The sequence below is a fragment of the Psittacula echo genome, assembly GCF_963264785.1.
Source record: "Psittacula echo genome assembly, contig: SCAFFOLD_148, whole genome shotgun sequence".
NCBI lineage: Eukaryota > Metazoa > Chordata > Aves > Psittaciformes > Psittacidae > Psittacula > Psittacula echo.
This window is the reverse complement of record NW_027664192.1, coordinates 36,780-58,453: the sequence shown is the minus strand read 5'-3', so window position 1 is coordinate 58,453 and position 21,674 is coordinate 36,780. Positions and strand designations below refer to the sequence as shown.

At 58.6% G+C, this 21,674-nt stretch overlaps 1 protein-coding gene across 1 annotated transcript; it reads left to right on the top strand.

Moving 5' to 3' along the window:
- Window positions 1–5,160: 5,160 nt before the first annotated feature.
- On the top strand, window positions 5,161–21,656 carry LOC308232705 (lysine-specific demethylase 6B-like; the record flags this gene model as incomplete). Its single annotated transcript, XM_080639936.1, has 10 exons — window positions 5,161–5,366; window positions 6,240–6,304; window positions 6,398–6,466; window positions 8,625–8,773; window positions 11,544–11,658; window positions 13,322–13,509; window positions 14,326–14,467; window positions 18,925–19,051; window positions 20,128–20,298; window positions 21,012–21,656. Coding segments are annotated over 10 exons (1,256 nt in total), but the record flags the coding sequence as incomplete, so codon positions are not given.
- Window positions 21,657–21,674: the final 18 nt, after the last annotated feature.

Below are 21,674 nucleotides of genomic sequence, written 5' to 3'. Positions count from 1 at the left end.
CCACCTCCATCTCCATCACCCACCTCCATCTCCATCACCCATCCTCCATCTCCATCACCCATCTCCATCTCCATCACCCATCCCCATCACCCACCTCCATCTCCATCACCCATCTCCATCTCCATCACCCACCTCCATCTCCATCACCCATCTCCATCTCCATCACCCACCTCCATCTCCATCACCCATCTCCATCTCCATCACCCACCTCCATCTCCATCACCCATCTCCATCACCCACCTCCATCTCCATCACCCATCTCCATCTCCATCACCCACCTCCATCTCCATCACCCATCTCCATCTCCATCACCCACCTCCATCTCCATCACCCCTCCATCTCCATCACCCACCTCCATCTCCATCACCCATCTCCATCTCCATCACCCACCTCCATCTCCATCACCCATCTCCATCACCCACCTCCATCTCCATCACCCATCTCCATCTCCATCACCCACCTCCATCTCCATCACCCATCTCCATCTCCATCACCCATCTCCCATCTCCATCACCCATCCTCCATCTCCATCACCCATCTCCATCTCCATCACCCACCTCCATCTCCATCACCCACCTCCATCTCCATCACCCACCTCCATCTCCATCACCCACCTCCATCTCCATCACCCACCTCCATCTCCATCACCCACCTCCATCCCCATCACCCACCTCCATCTCCATCACCCATCTCCATCTCCATCACCCATCTCCATCTCCATCACCCATCTCCATCTCCATCACCCATCTCCATCACCCATCTCCATCTCCATCACCCACCTCCATCTCCATCACCCACCTCCCTCTCCATCACCCATCTCCATCTCCATCACCCATCTCCATCTCCATCACCCATCCCCATCTCCATCACCCATCTCCATCTCCATCACCCACCTCCCTCTCCATCACCCATCTCCATCTCCATCACCCATCTCCATCTCCATCACCCATCCCCACCTCCATCTCCATCACCCACCTCCATCTCCATCACCCATCTCCATCGCCATCACCCACCTCCATCTCCATCACCCATCTCCATCTCCATCACCCATCTCCATCTCCATCACCCACCTCCATCTCCATCACCCATCTCCATCTCCATCACCCATCTCCATCTCCATCATCCATCGCCATCTCCATCACCCACCTCCATCTCCATCACCCATCTCCATCTCCATCACCCACCTCCATCACCCACCTCCATCTCCATCACCCATCTCCATCACCCATCTCCATCTCCATCACCCATCTCCATCACCCACCTCCATCTCCATCACCCATCTCCATCACCCATCTCCATCTCCATCACCCATCTCCATCTCCATCACCCATCTCCATCTCCATCACCCACCTCCATCTCCATCACCCATCTCCATCTCCATCACCCATCTCCATCTCCATCATCCATCGCCATCTCCATCACCCACCTCCATCTCCATCACCCACCTCCATCTCCATCACCCACCTCCTCACCCACCTCCATCTCCATCACCCATCTCCATCACCCATCTCCATCTCCATCACCCATCTCCATCACCCACCTCCATCTCCATCACCCATCTCCATCACCCATCTCCATCTCCATCACCCATCTCCATCACCCATCTCCATCTCCATCACCCATCCCCATCTCCATCACCCATCTCCATCTCCATCACCCACCTCCATCTCCATCACCCATCTCCATCTCCATCACCCACCTCCATCTCCATCACCCATCTCCATCTCCATCACCCATCTCCATCTCCATCACCCATCTCCATCTCCATCACCCAGCCTCCCATCTCCAGCACCCATCGCCATCTCCACCACCCACCTCCATCTCCATCACCCATCTCCATCTCCATCACCCTCTCCATCTCCATCACCCACCTCCATCTCCATCACCCATCTCCATCTCCAGCACCCATCTCCATCTCCATCACCCATCCCCCATCTCCATCACCCATCTCCATCTCCCATCACCCACCTCCATCTCCATCACCCATCTCCATCTCCATCACCCACCTCCATCTCCATCACCCATCTCCATCTCCATCACCCATCTCCATCTCCATCACCCATCTCCATCTCATCACCCATCTCCATCTCCATCACCCATCGCCATCTCCACCACCCACCTCCATCTCCATCACCCACCTCCATCTCCATCACCCACCTCCATCTCCATCACCCACCTCCATCTCCATCACCCATCTCCATCCCATCACCCATCCTCCAGCTCCATCTCCATCACCCATCCTCCATCTCCATCACCCATCCCCATCTCCATCACCCATCCCCATCTCCATCACCCACCTCCATCTCCATCACCCACCTCCATCTCCATCACCCATCTCCATCTCCATCACCCACCTCCATCTCCATCACCCATCCCCATCTCCATCACCCATCCCCATCTCCATCACCCATCCCCATCTCCATCACCCACCTCCATCTCCATCACCCACCTCCATCTCCATCACCCACCTCCATCTCCATCACCCATCTCCATCACCCACCTCCATCTCCATCACCCACCTCCATCTCCCATCTCCATCTCCATCACCCACCTCCATCTCCAGCATCCCATCCCCATCTCCATCACCCATCCCCATCTCCATCACCCTTCCCCATCTCCATCACCCACCTCCATCTCCATCACCCATCTCCATCTCCATCACCCACCTCCATCTCCATCACCCACCTCCACTCATCACCCACCTCCATCTCCATCACCCACCTCCATCTCCATCACCCATCCTCCATCTCCATCACCCACCTCCATCTCCATCACCCACCTCCATCTCCATCACCACCTCCATCTCCATCACCCATCTCCATCTCCATCACCCATCTCCATCTCCATCACCCACCTCCATCTCCATCACCCACCTCCATCTCCATCACCCACCTCCATCTCCATCACCCATCTCCATCTCCATCACCCATCTCCATCTCCATCACCCATCTCCATCTCCCATCACCCATCTCCATCTCCATCACCCATCTCCATCGCCATCACCCATCTCCAGCTTCATCACCCATCTCCATCTCCATCACCCATCTCCCTCTCCATCACCCATCTCCATCTCCATCACCCATCTCCATCTCCATCACCCACCTCCATCTCCATCACCCATCTCCATCTCCATCACCCATCTCCATCTCCATCACCCATCTCCATCTCCGTCACCCACCTCCATCTCCGTCACCCATCTCCATCGCCATCACCCATTCCCTCTCCATCACCCATCTCCCATCTCCATCACCCATCTCCATCTCCTCACCCATCTCCATCACCCATCTCCATCTCCATCACCCACCTCCATCTCCATCACCCATCTCCATCTCCATCACCCATCTCCATCTCCATCACCCATCTCCATCTCCATCACCCATCTCCATCTCCATCACCCATCTCCATCTCCATCACCCATCTCCATCTCCATCACCCATCTCCATCTCCTCACCCATCTCCATCTCCATCACCCATCTCCATCTCCATCACCCATCTCCATCTCCATCACCCATCTCCATCTCCATCACCCATCTCCATCTCCATCACCCATCTCCATCTCCATCACCCATCTCCATCGTATCTCCTCCCATCACCCATCTCCCTCTCCATCACCCATCTCCATCTCCATCACCCATCTCCCTCTCCATCACCCATCTCCATCTCCATCACCCACCTCCATCTCCATCACCCATCTCCATCTCCATCACCCATCTCCATCGCCATCACCCATCTCCCTCTCCATCACCCATCTCCATCTCCATCACCCATCTCCATCTCCATCACCCACCTCCATCTCCATCACCCATCTCCATCTCCATCACCCATCTCCATCGCCATCACCCATCTCCCTCTCCATCACCCATCTCCATCTCCATCACCCATCTCCATCTCCATCACCCATCTCCATCTCCATCACCCATCTCCATCTCCATCACCCATCTCCATCTCCATCACCCATCTCCATCTCCATCACCCACCTCCATCTCCATCACCCATCTCCATCTCCATCACCCATCTCCATCTCCATCACCCACCTCCATCTCCATCACCCATCTCCATCTCCATCACCCATCTCCATCTCCATCACCCATCTCCATCTCCATCACCCATCTCCATCGCCATCACCCATCTCCCTCTCCATCACCCATCTCCATCTCCATCACCCATCTCCATCTCCATCACCCATCTCCATCTCCATCACCCATCTCCATCTCCATCACCCATCTCCATCTCCATCACCCATCTCCATCTCCATCACCCACCTCCATCTCCATCACCCATCTCCATCTCCATCACCCATCTCCATCGCCATCACCCATCTCCCTCTCCATCACCCATCTCCATCTCCATCACCCATCTCCCTCTCCATCACCCATCTCCATCTCCATCACCCACCTCCATCTCCATCACCCATCTCCATCTCCATCACCCATCTCCATCGCCATCACCCATCTCCCTCTCCATCACCCATCTCCATCTCCATCACCCATCTCCATCTCCATCACCCACCTCCATCTCCATCACCCATCTCCATCTCCATCACCCATCTCCATCGCCATCACCCATCTCCCTCTCCATCACCCATCTCCATCTCCATCACCCATCTCCATCTCCATCACCCATCTCCATCTCCATCACCCATCTCCATCTCCATCACCCATCTCCATCTCCATCACCCACCTCCATCTCCATCACCCATCTCCATCTCCATCACCCATCTCCATCGCCATCACCCATCTCCCTCTCCATCACCCATCTCCATCTCCATCACCCATCTCCATCTCCATCACCCACCTCCATCTCCATCACCCATCTCCCTCTCCATCACCCATCTCCATCTCCATCACCCATCTCCATCTCCATCACCCACCTCCATCTCCATCACCCATCTCCATCTCCATCACCCACCTCCATCTCCATCACCCATCTCCCTCTCCATCACCCACCTCCATCTCCATCACCCATCTCCCTCTCCATCACCCACCTCCATCTCCATCACCCATCTCCATCTCCATCACCCATCTCCATCTCCATCACCCATCTCCATCTCCATCACCCATCTCCCTCTCCATCACCCATCCCCATCTCCATCACCCACCTCCACCCCCGTTACCCAGCACCCATGGGTGCCCCGCTGAGCCTTCCCCCCGTTCCCCGCAGACCTGGGGCTGTTCAGCACCAAGACCCTGGTGCAGGCCAGCGGCGAGCACGCCGTGGAGGTGCGCACCCAGGTCCAGCAGCCCTCGGACCAGAACTGGGACCTCTCGGGCACGCGCCAAGTGTGGCCCTGCGCCAGCAGCCGCTCCCACACCACCATCGCCAAGTACGCCCAGTACCAGGCCTCGTCCTTCCAGGAGGCCCTGCAGGTCAGGGGGGACGGGGGGGAAAGGGGGGAATGGGGGTAAGGGGAGTAATGGGGGTAAGGGGGGTAAGGGGGGTAATGGGGACAATGGGGGCAATGGGGGCAATGGGGGTAATGGGGGTAATGGGGGTAATGGGGCAATGGGGGCAATGGGGGCAATGGGGGTAATGGGGGTAATGGGGCAATGGGGGCAATGGGGGCAATGGGGGTAATGGGGGCAATGGGGGCAATGGGGGCAATGGGGGTAATGGGGGTAATGGGGCAATGGGGGCAATGGGGGCAATGGGAGGCACTGGGGGGCAATGGGGGGCACTGGGGGGCACTGGGGGGCAATGGGGGGCAATGAGGGGCAATGGGGGGCAATGGGGGGCAATGGGGGGCAATGGGAGGCACTGGGGGGCACTGGGGGGCAATGGGGGGCACTGGGGGGCACTGGGGGGCAATGGGGGCACTGGGGGGCAATGGGGGGCACTGGGGGGCACTGGGGGGCAATGGGGGGCAATGGGGGGCAATGAGGGGCAATGGGGGGCAATGGGAGGCACTGGGGGGCAATGGGGGGCACTGGGGGGCAATGGGGGGCAATGAGGGGCAATGGGGGGCAATGAGGGGCACTGGGGGGCACTGGGGGGCACTGGGGGGCACTGGGGGGCAATGAGGGGCAATGGGAGGCACTGGGGGGCACTGGGGGGCAATGGGGGGCACTGGGGGGCACTGGGGGGCAATGAGGGGCACTGGGGGGCACTGGGGGGCACTGGGGGGCAATGGGGGGCAATGGGGGGCACTGGGGGGCAATGGGGGGCAATGGGGGGCACTGGGGGGCACTGGGGGGCACTGGGTGCCTGTGTGGGTCCGTGGGGCCATGGTGCCTTCCCCCCAGGAGGACAAGGACAGTGAGGATGAGGAGGCCGAGGAGCCCGACAGCACCACCGAGACCCCCCCCAGGTAGGGCCACCCCCTATGGGGACGCTATGGGGCGGGGGGGGACACCCTGGGGACCCCACAGCACCCATGGGTGTCCCCGTGTGCCCCCCCCAGCAACCCCGACCAGAAATCCCACCAGATCATCAAGTTTGGGACCAACATCGACCTCTCGGATGCCAAGAGGTGAGGGGGGGCACCCATGGGTGATGGGGAACCTATGGGTGATGGGGGCACCTATGGGTGATGGGGAACCTATGGGTGATGGGGAACCTATGGGTGATGGGGGCACCCATGGGTGATGGGGAACCTATGGGTGATGGGGGCACCTATGGGTGATGGGGAACCTATGGGTGATGGGGGCACCTATGGGTGATGGGGAACCTATGGGTGATGGGGGCACCTATGGGTGATGGGGGCACCCATGGGTGATGGGGAACCTATGGGTGATGGGGAACCTATGGGTGATGGGGGCACCCATGGGTGATGGGGAACCTATGGGTGATGGGGAACCTATGGGTGATGGGGGCACCTATGGGTGATGGGGGCACCTATGGGTGATGGGGGCACCCATGGGTGATGGGGAACCTATGGGTGATGGGGGCACCCATGGGTGATGGGGAACCTATGGGTGATGGGGGCACCTATGGGTGATGGGGGAACCTATGGGTGATGGGGAACCTATGGGTGATGGGGGCACCTATGGGTGATGGGGGCACCTATGGGTGATGGGGAACCTATGGGTGATGGGGGCACCCATGGGTGATGGGGAACCTATGGGTGATGGGGAACCTATGGGTGATGGGGGCACCCATGGGTGATGGGGAACCTATGGGTGATGGGGGCACCCATGGGTGATGGGGAACCTATGGGTGATGGGGGGCACCTATGGGTGATGGGAGACTTGTCACCCATGGGTGACATATCCAATGGGTGACACATCCCATGTATAACGTGGTTCATGGACAACTCAGCAATGGGTGCCACCTCCATTGGGTGCCGTGTCCCATGGGTGCTGTGTTCCATGGTTGCCATGTCCCATGGATACCACTTCCAATGGGTTCCACCTCCATTGGGTGCCATGTCCCATGGGTGCCACCTCCATTGGGTGCTACCTCCATTGGGCTCCACCTCCATTGGGTGCCACCTCCATTGGGTGCCACCTCCATTGGGTGCCACCTCCATTGGGTGCTGTGTCCCATGGGTGCCATGTCCCATGGGTGCTGTGTCCCATGGGTGCTGTATCCCATGGGTGCCGTATCCCATGGGTGCCGTATCCCATGGGTGCTGTATCCCATGGGTGCCGTATCCCATGGGTGCCGTATCCCATGGGTGCCGTATCCCATGGGTGCCGTATCCCATGGGTGCCGTGTCCCATGGGTGCCGTATCCCATGGGTGCTGTATCCCATGGGTGCCGTGTCCCATGGGTGCCGTGTCCCATGGGTGCCGTATCCCATGGGTGCTGTATCCCATGGGTGCCGTGTCCCATGGGTGCCGTATCCCATGGGTGCCGTGTCCCATGGGTGCCGTATCCCATGGGTGCCGTATCCCATGGGTGCCGTGTCCCATGGGTGCCGTATCCCATGGGTGCCGTATCCCATGGGTGCCGTGTCCCATGGGTGCCGTATCCCATGGGTGCCGTATCCCATGGGTGCCGTGTCCCATGGGTGCCGTGTCCCATGGGTGCCGTATCCCATGGGTGCCGTATCCCATGGGTGCCGTATCCCATGGGTGCCGTATCCCATGGGTGCCGTATCCCATGGGTGCCGTATCCCATGGGTGCTGTATCCCATGGGTGCCGTATCCCATGGGTGCTGTATCCCATGGGTGCCGTATCCCATGGGTGCCGTATCCCATGGGTGCCGTGTCCCATGGGTGCCGTATCCCATGGGTGCCGTATCCCATGGGTGCCGTATCCCATGGGTGCCGTGTCCCATGGGTGCCGTATCCCATGGGTGCCGTATCCCATGGGTGCCGTATCCCATGGGTGCCGTATCCCATGGGTGCCGTATCCCATGGGTGCCGTATCCCATGGGTGCCGTGTCCCATGGGTGCCGTGTCCCATGGGTGCCGTATCCCATGGGTGCCGTGTCCCATGGGTGCCGTATCCCATGGGTGCCGTATCCCATGGGTGCCGTGTCCCATTGGTGCCGTATCCCATGGGTGCCGTGTCCCATGGGTGCCGTATCCCATGGGTGCCGTATCCCATGGGTGCCGTATCCCATGGGTGCCGTATCCCATGGGTGCTGTATCCCATGGGTGCTGTGTCCCATGGGTGCCGTATCCCATGGGTGCCGTATCCCATGGGTGCCGTATCCCATGGGTGCCCCGCCGGCCCTGCAGGTGGAAGCCGCAGCTGCAGGAGCTGCTGAAGCTGCCGGCCTTCATGCGCGTGTCCTCCACGGGGAACATGCTGAGCCACGTGGGCCACACCATCCTGGGCATGAACACCGTGCAGCTCTACATGAAGGTGCCGGGCAGCCGCACCCCCGGTGAGCGCGCGGCGGCGCCGCGGCACGGCCCTGGCTCCGTGGGCACTGCGGGGGCACAGCGAGGGGGGACAGCGAGGGGGTGTATGGAGACACTGCGGGGTGACATCGATGGGGTGACATCCATGGGGTGTATATAGACACTGCGGGGTGACATCGATGGGGTGACATCCATGGGGTGTATATAGACACTGCGGGGTGACATCGATGGGGTGACATCCATGGGGTGTATATAGACACTGCGGGGTGACATCGATGGGGTGACATCCATGGGGTGTATATAGACACTGCGGGGTGACATCGATGGGGTGACATCCATGGGGTGTATATAGACACTGGGGGGTGACATCGATGGGGTGACATCCATGGGGTGTATATAGACACTGGGGGGTGACATCGATGGGGTGACATCCATGGGGTGTATATAGACACTGGGGGGTGACATCGATGGGGTGACATCCATGGGGTGTATATAGACACTGCGGGGTGACATCGATGGGGTGACATCGATGGGGTGTATATAGACACTGCGGGGTGACATCGATGGGGTGACAACCATGGGGTGTATATAGACACTGCAGGGTGACATCGATGGGGTGACATCCATGGGGTGTATATAGACACTGCGGGGTGACATCGATGGGGTGACATCGATGGGGTGTATATAGACACTGCGGGGTGACATCGATGGGGTGACATCCATGGGGTGTATATAGACACTGCGGGGTGACATCGATGGGGTGACATCCATGGGGTGTATATAGACACTGGGGGGTGACATCGATGGGGTGACATCCATGGGGTGTATATAGACACTGGGGGGTGACATCGATGGGGTGACATCCATGGGGTGTATATAGACACTGGGGGGTGACATCGATGGGGTGACATCCATGGGGTGTATATAGACACTGCGGGGTGACATCGATGGGGTGACATCCATGGGGTGTATATAGACACTGGGGGGTGACATCGATGGGGTGACATCCATGGGGTGTATATAGACACTGGGGGGTGACATCGATGGGGTGACATCCATGGGGTGTATATAGACACTGGGGGGTGACATCGATGGGGTGACATCCATGGGGTGTATATAGACACTGCGGGGTGACATCGATGGGGTGACATCCATGGGGTGTATATAGACACTGCGGGGTGACATCGATGGGGTGACATCCATGGGGTGTATATAGACACTGCAGGGTGACATCGATGGGGTGACATCGATAGGGTGTATATAGACACTGCGGGGTGACATTGATGGGGTGACATCGATGGGGTGTATATAGACACTGCAGGGTGACATCGATGGGGTGACGTCGATAGGGTGTATATAGACACTGCGGGGTGACATCGATGGGGTGACATCCATGGGGTGTATATAGACACTGCAGGGTGACATCGATGGGGTGACGTCGATAGGGTGTATATAGACACTGCGGGGTGACATTGATGGGGTGACATCGATAGGGTGTATATAGACACTGGGGGGTGACATCGATGGGGTGACATCCCTGGGGTGTATATAGACACTGCGGGGTGACATCGATGGGGTGACATCCATGGGGTGTATATAGACACTGCAGGGTGACATCGATGGGGTGACATCGATAGGGTGTATATAGACACTGCGGGGTGACATTGATGGGGTGACATCGATGGGGTGTATATAGACACTGCGGCGTGACATCGATGGGGTGACATCCATGGGGTGTATATAGACACTGGGGGGTGACATTGATGGGGTGACGTCGATAGGGTGTATATAGACACTGGGGGGTGACATTGATGGGGTGACATCGATGGGGTGTATATAGACACTGGGGGTTAGGGTCATGTGGGGTGCTATGAGAGTGCTATGGGGGTACCATAAAGGTCCCATTGAGGTGCCATAGAGGTGCCATGGGGTTGCTATGGGGTTGCCATGGGGATGGTATGGGGATGCCATGGGGATGCTATGGGGTTGCCATGGGGTTGCCATGGGGATGGTATGGGGATGCTATGGGGTTGCTATGGGGATGCTATGGGGTTGCTATGGGGATGCCATGGGGATGCTATGGGGATGCTATGGGGTTGCTATGGGGATGCCATGTGGTTGCCATGGGGTTGTTATGGGGATGCCATGGGGTTGCTATGGGGATGCCATGTGGTTGCCATGGGGTTGCTATGGGGATGCCATGGGGTTGCTATGGGGATGCCATGTGGTTGCCATGGGATTGCTATGGGGATGCCATGGGGATGCTATGGGGTTGCTATGGGGATGCTATGGGGTTGCTATGGGGATGCTATGGGGATGCTATGGGGTTGCTATGGGGATGCCATGGGGTTGCCATGGGGATGCCATGGGGATGCTATGGGGATGCCATGGGGATGCTATGGGGTTGCCATGGGGATGCTATGGGGTTGCTATGGGGATGCTATGGGGATGCTATGGGGTTGCTATGGGGATGCTATGGGGTTGCTATGGGGATGCCATGGGGATGCTATGGGGATGCCATGGGGTTGCCATGGGGATGCTATGGGGATACTATGGGGATGCCATGGGGTTGCCATAGGGGTGCTATGGGGATGCCATGGGGTTGCCATGGGGATGCTATGGGGTTGCCATGGGGATGCCATAGGGATGCTATGGGGATGCCATGGGGTTGCCATGGGGATGCTATGGGGTTGCCATGGGGATGCCATGGGGATGGTATGGGGTTGCCATAGGGATGCTATGGGGTTGCTATGGGGTTGCCATGGGGATGCCCTGAGGGCGCTGTCCCCGCAGGCCACCAGGAGAACAACAACTTCTGCTCGGTGAACATCAACATCGGGCCCGGGGACTGCGAATGGTTCGCGGTGCACGAGCACTACTGGGAGACCATCAGCGGCTTCTGCGACAGGCGAGGGGCGGGGCTTGAAGGGAAGGGGCGGGGCTTAGGGCAAAGGGGAGGGCTGGGGAAGGGGCGGAGCCTATGGGAAGGGGCGGGGCTATAGGGCAAAGGGGAGGGCTGGGGAAGGGGCGGAGCCTATGGGAAGGGGCGGGGCTATAGGGCAAAGGGGAGGGCTGGGGAAGGGGCGGAGCCTATGGGAAGGGGCGGGGCTATAGGGCAAAGGGGAGGGCTGGGGAAGGGGCGGAGCCTATGGGAAGGGGCGGGGCTATAGGGCATAAAGGGCTGGTAGAAAGGGACGGGGCTTAGGGCACAGAGAGGAGGGCGGGGCGAAAGAGAAGGGGTGGGGCTTATGGGAAGGGGCGGGGCCATAGGGCAGAGGGTTGTTAGAAAGGGGCGGGGCTAAAGGGAAGGGGCGGAGCCATAGGGCACAACGGGGAGGGAAGGGGAAGGGGCGGGGCTTAGGGCAAAGGGGCAGGGCCATAGGGCACAATGAGGGCTGGGGAAAGGGGCGGGGCCTATAGGAGAAAGGGGCGGGGCTTAGGGCAAAGGGGCAGGGCCATAGGGCACAATGAGGGCTGGAGAAAGGGGCGGGGCCTATAGGAGAAAGGGGCGGGGCTAAAGGGAAGGGACGGAGCCATAGGGCACAACGGGGAGGGATGGGGAAGGGGCGGGGCTTAGAAGAAGGGGCGTGGCCTATGGGAAGGGGCGGGGTCCCGGGAAGCAGGGGGCGTGGCCAAGGCAGGGCAATAGGGGCAGGGATATGGAGCTTGGAGGGGGATGGATATGGGGCTATGGGGGGGATATGGGGCTATGGGGGGGGATATGGGGCTATGGGGGGGATATGGGGCTATGGGGGGGGATATGGGGCTATGGGGGGGGATATGGGGCTATGGGGGGGATATGGGGCTATGGGGGGATATGGGGCTATGGGGGGATATGGGGCTATGGGGGGGGATATGGGGCTATGGGGGGGATATGGGGCTATGGGGGGGGATATGGGGCTATGGGGGGGATATGGGGCTATGGGGGGGGATATGTGGGGCAGGGTGGGCATGGCCAAGGCAGGGCAATCAGCTCAGTGGGGAGAGGATATGGGGCTATGGGGGGGGATATGTGGGGCACGGTGGCGATCTATGGGGCACAGTGTCTATGGGGCACAGTGGGGCTCTATGGGGCACAGCAGGGCTCTATGGGACACAGTGGGGTTCTATGGGGCCCAGCGGGGCTCTATGGTGCACAGTGGGGTTCTATGGGGCACAGTGTCTATGGGGCACAGTGCTGCTTTATGGGGCACAGTGTCTATGGGGCACAGTGTCTATGGGGCACAGTGCTGCTTTATGGGGCACAGTGTCTATGGGGCACAGTGTCTATGGGGCACAGTGCTGCTTTATGGGGCATGGTGTCTATGGGGCACAGTGTCTATGGGGCACAGCGCTGTTCCATGGCGCACACTGCTGCTCCATGGTGCACAGTGTCTATGGGGCACGGTGTCTATGGGGCACGGTGTCTATGGGGCACGGTGTCTATGGGGCACGGTGTCTATGGGGCACGGTGTCTATGGGGCACAGTGCTGCTCTATGGGGCACGGTGTCTATGGGGCACAGCGCTGTTCCCCGGGGCTCCGTGGGGCTCTGTGGGGCAGGGGCCGTGTGTGAGGCTGTGGCGGCCGCAGGCAGGGGGTCGATTACCTGACGGGCTCGTGGTGGCCGGTGCTGGAGGACCTGTACGGCTCCAACATCCCCGTGTACCGCTTCGTCCAGCGCCCCGGGGACCTGGTCTGGATCAACGCCGGCACCGTGCACTGGGTGCAGGCCACCGGCTGGTGCAACAACATCGCCTGGAACGTGGGGCCCCTCACCGGTACCGCGGGGGGTACGGGGTGGAGGGGGTACATGGGGTGTGGGGTATGGGGGGTATATGGGGTATGGGGTGTGGGATATGGGATATGGGATATGGGGTATGGGATATGGGGTATGGGATATGGGGTATGGGATATGGGATATGGGGTATGGGATATGGGATATGGGATATGGGATACGGGATATGGGGTATGGGGTATGGGATATGGGGTATGGGGTGTGGGATATGGGATATGGGATATGGGGTATGGGGTGTGGGATATGGGATATGGGGTATGGGATATGGGATATGGGGTATGGGGTATGGGATATGGGATATGGGATATGGGGTATGGGATATGGGGTATGGGGTATGGGGTATATGGGGTATGGGATATGGGATATGGGATACGGGATATGGGGTATGGGATATGGGGTATGGGGTATGGGATATGGGATATGGGGTATGGGATATGGGATATGGGGTATGGGGTATGGGATATGGGGTATGGGGTATGGGATATGGGGTATGGGGTATGGGGTATATGGGGTATGGGATATGGGATATGGGATACGGGATATGGGGTATGGGATATGGGGTATGGGATATGGGATATGGGATACGGGATATGGGGTATGGGGTATGGGATATGGGGTATGGGGTATGGGATATGGGGTATGGGATATGGGGTATGGGGTATGGGGTATGGGATATGGGATATGGGATATGGGATACGGGATACGGGGTATGGGGTATGGGATATGGGGTATATATGGGGTATATGGGGTGTGGGGTACACGGGGTGGGGCTGTGTTCCCAGCGCCCCCTTGCCCGCAGCCTATCAGTACCAGCTGGCGCTGGAGCGCTATGAGTGGAACGAGGTGAAGAACGTGAAATCCATCGTGCCCATGATCCACGTGTCCTGGAACGTGGCGCGCACCGTGAAGATCAGCGACCCCGAGCTCTACAGCATGATCAAGTGAGGGGGACAGCGGGGGACACACCGGGATATACACAGGGAGAACACCGGGAGAACACCGGGATATACACAGGGAGAACACCGGGAGAACACCGGGATATACACAGGGAGAACACCGGGAGAACACCGGGATATACACAGGGAGAACACCGGGAGAACACCGGGATATACACAGGGAGAACACCGAGAGAACACCGGGATATACACAGGGAGAACACCGGGAGAACACCGGGATATACACAGGGAGAACACCGAGAGAACACCGGGATATACACAGGGAGAACACCGGGATATACACAGGGAGAACACCGGGATATACACAGGGAGAACACCGGGATATACACAGGGAGAACACCGGGAGAACACCGGGATATACACAGGGGAGAACACCGGGAGAACACCGGGATATACACAGGGAGAACACCGGGAGAACACCAGGATATACACAGGGAGAACACCGGGAGAACACCGGGATATACACAGGGGAGAACACCGGGAGAACACCAGGATATACACAGGGAGAACACCGGGAGAACACCGGGATATACACAGGGAGAACACCGGGAGAACACCGGGATATACACAGGGGAGAACACCGGGAGAACACCGGGATATACACAGGGAGAACACCGGGAGAACACCGGGATATACACAGGGAGAACACCGGGATATACACAGGGAGAACACCGGGAGAACACCGGGATATACACAGGGAGAACACCGGGAGAACACCGGGATATACACAGGGGAGAACACCGGGAGAACACCGGGATATACACAGGGAGAACACCGGGATATACACAGGGAGAACACCGGGAGAACACCGGGATATACACAGGGGAGAACACCGGGAGAACACCGGGATATACACAGGGAGAACACCGGGATATACACAGGGAGAACACCGGGAGAACACCGGGATATACACAGGGAGAACACCGGGAGAACACCGGGATATACACAGGGAGAACACCGGGATATACACAGGGAGAACACCGGGAGAACACCGGGATATACACAGGGAGAACACCGGGAGAACACCGGGATATACACAGGGAGAACACCGGGATATACACAGGGGAGAACACCGGGAGAACACCGGGATATACACAGGGAGAACACCGGGAGAACACCGGGATATACACAGGGAGAACACCGGGAGAACACCGGGATATACACAGGGAGAACACCGGGAGAACACCGGGATATACACAGGGAGAACACCGGGAGAACACCGGGATATACACAGGGAGAACACCGGGAGAACACCGGGATATACACAGGGAGAACACCGGGAGAACACCGGGATATACACAGGGGAGAACACCGGGAGAACACCGGGATACACAGGGAGAACACCGGGATATACACAGGGAGAACACCGGGATATACACAGGGAGAACACCGGTAGAACACCGGGATATACACAGGGAGAACACCGGGAGAACACCGGGATATACACAGGGAGAACACCGGGAGAACACCGGGATATACACAGGGAGAACACCGGGAGAACACTGGGATATACACAGGGAGAACACCGGGAGAACACCGGGATATACACAGGGAGAACACCGGGATATACACAGGGAGAACACCGGGAGAACACCGGGATATACACAGGGAGAACACCGGGAGAACACCGGGATATACACAGGGAGAACACCGGGAGAACACCGGGATATACACAGGGGAGAACACCGGGAGAACACCGGGATATACACAGGGAGAACACCGGGATATACACAGGGAGAACACCGGGATATACACAGGGGAGAACACCGGGAGAACACCGGGATATACACAGGGAGAACACCGGGATATACACAGGGGAGAACACCGGGAGAACACCAGGATATACACAGGGAGAACACCGGGAGAACACCGGGATATACACAGGGAGAACACCGGGAGAACACCAGGATATACACAGGGAGAACACCGGGAGAACACCGGGATATACACAGGGAGAACACTGGGAGAACACCGGGATATACACAGGGAGAACACCGGAAGAACACCGGGATATACACAGGGAGAACACCGGGATATACACAGGGGAGAACACCGGGAGAACACCGGGATACACACAGGGGAGAACACCGGGATATACACAGGGGAGAACACCGGGATATACACAGGGAGAACACCGGGATATACACAGGGAGAACACCGGGAGAACACCGGGATATACACAGGGAGAACACTGGGAGAACACCGGGATACACACAGGGGAGAACACCGGGAGAACACCGGGATATACACAGGGAGAACACCGGGAGAACACCGGGATACACAGGGATACACACAAGGAGAACACTGGGATAATACTGGGATACATAGGGAGAACACCGGGATACACAGGGATACACACAGGGAGAACACCGGGAGAACACCGGGATACACAGGGATACATAGGGAGAACACCGGGATACACCGGGATACACACAGGGAGAACACCGGGAGAACACCAGGATACACAGGGATACACACAGGGATACATAGGGAGAACACCAGGATACACACCGGGAGAACACCGGGATACCCATAGGGATACACAGGGATACACACAGGGATACACACAGGGAGAACACCGGGATACACACAGGGAGAACACCGGGATACACACAGGGATACACACAGGGAGAACACCGGGATACACACAGGGAGAACACCGGGATACACACAGGGAGAACACCGGGATAACACCGGGATACACACAGGGATACACACAGGGAGAACACCAGGATACACACAGGGAGAACACCGGGATACACACAGGGATACACACAGGGAGAACACCGGGATACACACAGGGAGAACACCGGGATAACACCGGGATACACACAGGGATACACACAGGGAGAACACCAGGATACACACAAGGAGAACACCGGGAGACACCGAGATACACCGGGATACACACAGGGAGAACACCGGGATACACTGGGATACACACAGGGAGAACACCGGGAGAACACTGGGATACACTGGGATACACACAAGGATAACACTGGGATACACAGGGACATACACAGGGAGAACACCGGGATACACACAGGGATACACACAGGGATAACACTGGGAGAACACCGGGAGGACACCAGGAGGACACAGAGACACACACAGGGAGAACACAGGGATACACACAGGGATAACATCGGGATAACACAGCTATACACAGGGATACACCTGGATACACACAGGGATACACAAGGATACACAGAAACAGGGATGGGGACAACCTGAGTATGGGGACATGGTGGAGATGGAGACACCAGGTGACACCGGGTGTTGCAGGTACTGCCTGTTGCAGTCCATCAGGCACTGCCAGGTGACACTGGGTGTTGCAGGTACTGCCTGTTGCAGTCCATCAGGCACTGCCAGGTGACACTGGGTGTTGCAGGTACTGCCTGTTGCAGTCCATCAGGCACTGTTAGGTGACACTGGGTGACACCGGGTGTTGCAGGTACTGCCTGTTGCAGTCCATCAGGCACTATCAGGTGACACTGGGTGACACTGGGTGTTGCAGGTACTGCCTGTTGCAGTCCATCAGGCACTGCCAGGTGACACTGGGTGTTGCAGGTACTGCCTGTTGCAGTCCATCAGGCACTATCAGGTGACACTGGGTGACACTGGGTGTTGCAGGTACTGCCTGTTGCAGTCCATCAGGCACTGTTAGGTGACACTGGGTGACACTGGGTGTTGCAGGTACTGCCTGTTGCAGTCCATCAGGCACTGCCAGGTGACACTGGGTGTTGCAGGTACTGCCTGTTGCAGTCCATCAGGCACTATCAGGTGACACTGGGTGACACTGGGTGTTGCAGGTACTGCCTGTTGCAGTCCATCAGGCACTATCAGGTGACACTGGGTGACACTGGGTGTTGCAGGTACTGCCTGTTGCAGTCCATCAGGCACTATCAGGTGACACTGGGTGACACTGGGTGTTGCAGGTACTGCCTGTTGCAGTCCATCAGGCACTGTTAGGTGACACTGGGTGACACTGGGTGTTGCAGGTACTGCCTGTTGCAGTCCATCAGGCACTGCCAGGTGACACTGGGTGACACTGGGTGTTGCAGGTACTGCCTGTTGCAGTCCATCAGGCACTATCAGGTGACACTGGGTGACACTGGGTGTTGCAGGTACTGCCTGTTGCAGTCCATCAGGCACTATCAGGTGACACTGGGTGACACTGGGTGTTGCAGGTACTGCCTGTTGCAGTCCATCAGGCACTATCAGGTGACACTGGGTGACACTGGGTGTTGCAGGTACTGCCTGTTGCAGTCCATCAGGCACTATCAGGTGACACTGGGTGACACTGGGTGTTGCAGGTACTGCCTGTTGCAGTCCATCAGGCACTATCAGGTGACACTGGGTGACACTGGGTGTTGCAGGTACTGCCTGTTGCAGTCCATCAGGCACTATCAGGTGACACTGGGTGACACTGGGTGTTGCAGGTACTGCCTGTTGCAGTCCATCAAGCACTGCCAGGTGCAGCGCGAGAGCCTGGTGCGGGCAGGGAAGAAAATCACCTTCCAGGCGCGGGTGAAGGACGAACCAGCCTATTACTGCAATGAGTGCGACGTGAGTGGGGCTGGGGGGGCTCGGCCATGGCTCTCTTTGGCCCCTCGGTGTCCCCATGGTGTCCTCTCCTTGTCCCCCCGTTGTCCCTGCTGTCGACCCCGCATTGTCCTCGTGTTGTCCCCACATTGTCCCCATGGTGTGACACCGTTGTCTCGTTGTCCCCATGGTGTGATGCTGTTGGCCCCACATTGTCCCCATATTGTCCTTGTTGTCCCCCCGTTGTCTCTACATTGTGACGCTGTTGTCTCCTCGTTGTCCCTACGCTGTGATACTGTCATGCCCCATGGTGTGATGCTGTTGGCCCCCATGTGTGATGCTGTTGGCCTCTCATTGTCCCACTGTTAACCCCCCGCTATGATGCTGTTATCCCCCTTTGCGATGCTGTTGTGCCAGTGTTGCCCTCCTGTTGTGACACTGTTGTCCCCTGGTGTGATGCTGTTGTCCCAGTGTCGTCCCCTTGTTGTGACGCTGTTGTACCCACTGTTAACCCCATTGTGATGCTGTTGTCCCTGTTGTGATGCTGTTGCCCCCATTGTGATGTTTTCCCAGTGTTGTCCTGTTGTGACGCTGTTGCCCCTTTTGTGACACTGTTGTCACCCTGTTGTGATGCTGTTGCCCCCATTGGGATGCTGTTGTCCCAGTGTTGTCCCTGTTGTGACGCTGTTGCCCCCATTGGGACGCTGTTCTCCCAGTGTTGTCCCTGTTGCGGTGCTGTTGTCCCAGTGTTGTCCCTGTTGTGACACTGTTGTCCCTGTTGTGATACTGTTGCCCCCATTGTGACACTGTTGTCCCAGTGTTGTCCCTGTTGTGACACTGATGTCCCTGTTGTGACACTTGTCCCAGTGTTGTCCCCCTGTTGTGACACTGTTGGCCCCATTGGGACGCTGTTGTCCCAGTGTTGTCCCTGTTGTGACGCTGTCGCCCCCATTGTGACGCTGTTGTCCCAGTGTTGCCCCCATTGTAACCCTGTTGTCCCAGTGTTGTCCCCCTGTTGTGACACCGTCGCCCCCATTGTGACGCTGTTGTCCCCATGCTCTCCCCCCGTCGTGACGCTGTTGTTGCCCCCGCTCCCGCAGGTGGAGGTGTTCAACATCCTGTTTGTGACCAGCGAGACGGGCGGGCGCAACACGTACCTGGTGCACTGCGAGGGCTGCGCCCGGCGCCGCAGCGGGGCCCTGCACGGGGTCGTGGTGCTCGAGCAGTACAAGACCGAGGAGCTCATGAACATCTACGACAGCTTCACCCTGGTGAGCCCCCCGTGGGGCCTGCCCCATAGAGACACCGCTATGGGGACAGCCCCATGGGGACAACCCCATAGAGACACCACTACGGGGACAGCACCACAGGGACAGCCCCATAGAGAGAGTCCCATAGGGACAGCCCCATAGAGACACCGCTATGGGGACAGCCCCATAGGGACAGCGCCATAGAGACACCACTATGGGGACAGCCCCATGGGGACAGCCACATAGGGACAGCCCCATAGGGACAGCCCCATAGAGACACCACTATGGGGACAGCCCCATGGGGACAGCCCCATAGTGACAGCCCCATAGGGACAGCCCCATAGAGACACCACTATGGGGACAGCCCCATGGGGCCAGCCCCATAGTGACAGCCCCATAGGGACAGCCCCATAGAGACACCACTATGGGGACAGCCCCATGGGGCCAGCCCCATAGTGACAGCCCCATAGGGACAGCCCCATAGAGACACCACTATGGGGATAACACCATGGGGACAGCCCCATAGAGACACCACTATGGGGACAGCACTACGGGGCCAGCCCCATAGAGACAGCCCCATAGGGACAGCCCCATAGAGATAGCACTATGGGGACACCACTATAGGGAAACCCCCATGTCCCCATGGGCTTGGCTTGACCCATACAGGGGGGCTATGGGGGGGAGATGTGCCCCCTCCCCCTTTACCCCCCTGACCCCTCCCCCCCCCATTGCAGGTGCCATCGCCCAGCTCCAGATGAGCTCCGCCCCCCCCATCGGGGGGGTCACGTGATGATGATGATGATGATGGGGGGGTGTCACGTGCCCCCCCCCCCCAAACCCCTTCCCCCTCCCCCATAATGAACATTGTTATTTATTCCCGGTGATATCGCCCCTCCCCCACCCCCCCCCGACCCCCCCCACGTGCGGGGGGGAGGGGCCCGGATGTAGGGGGGGGAGGGGGGGGTTGGGGGGCCCCTCCCCCCCCCAGTTTTATACACAAATCCCCATTTATAGCAATTTTTTAAGCCCCTCCCCCCCCCGCTGCCCCTCCCCCCACTGTGGGGGATGGGGGAGGGGTTCCCTCCGCCCCTCCCCCACCCTTGGGTTCCCCCCCCCCGCCCCCCCCCAACACAACGGGGGTCAATGGAGGGGGGGGAGGGGCGGCCCTTTGCCAAGATACAACCAAAAACTCGCCCCTCCCCCACCGCCGCCCCTCCCCCACCCCCATCCGGGTCCTTTTGCTGGGGGGGGGGGGAGGGGGAGGCCCTCCCCCCACTGGCTATGGGGAAGGGGGGGGGGGGCTCAGGTCTCAATGGGGGGAGAGGGGGACCCCCAAACCATGGTGCAAAAGGGGGGGGAGGGGGGGTCTGTGCCCCTCCCCCCCCCGCCCCTCCCCC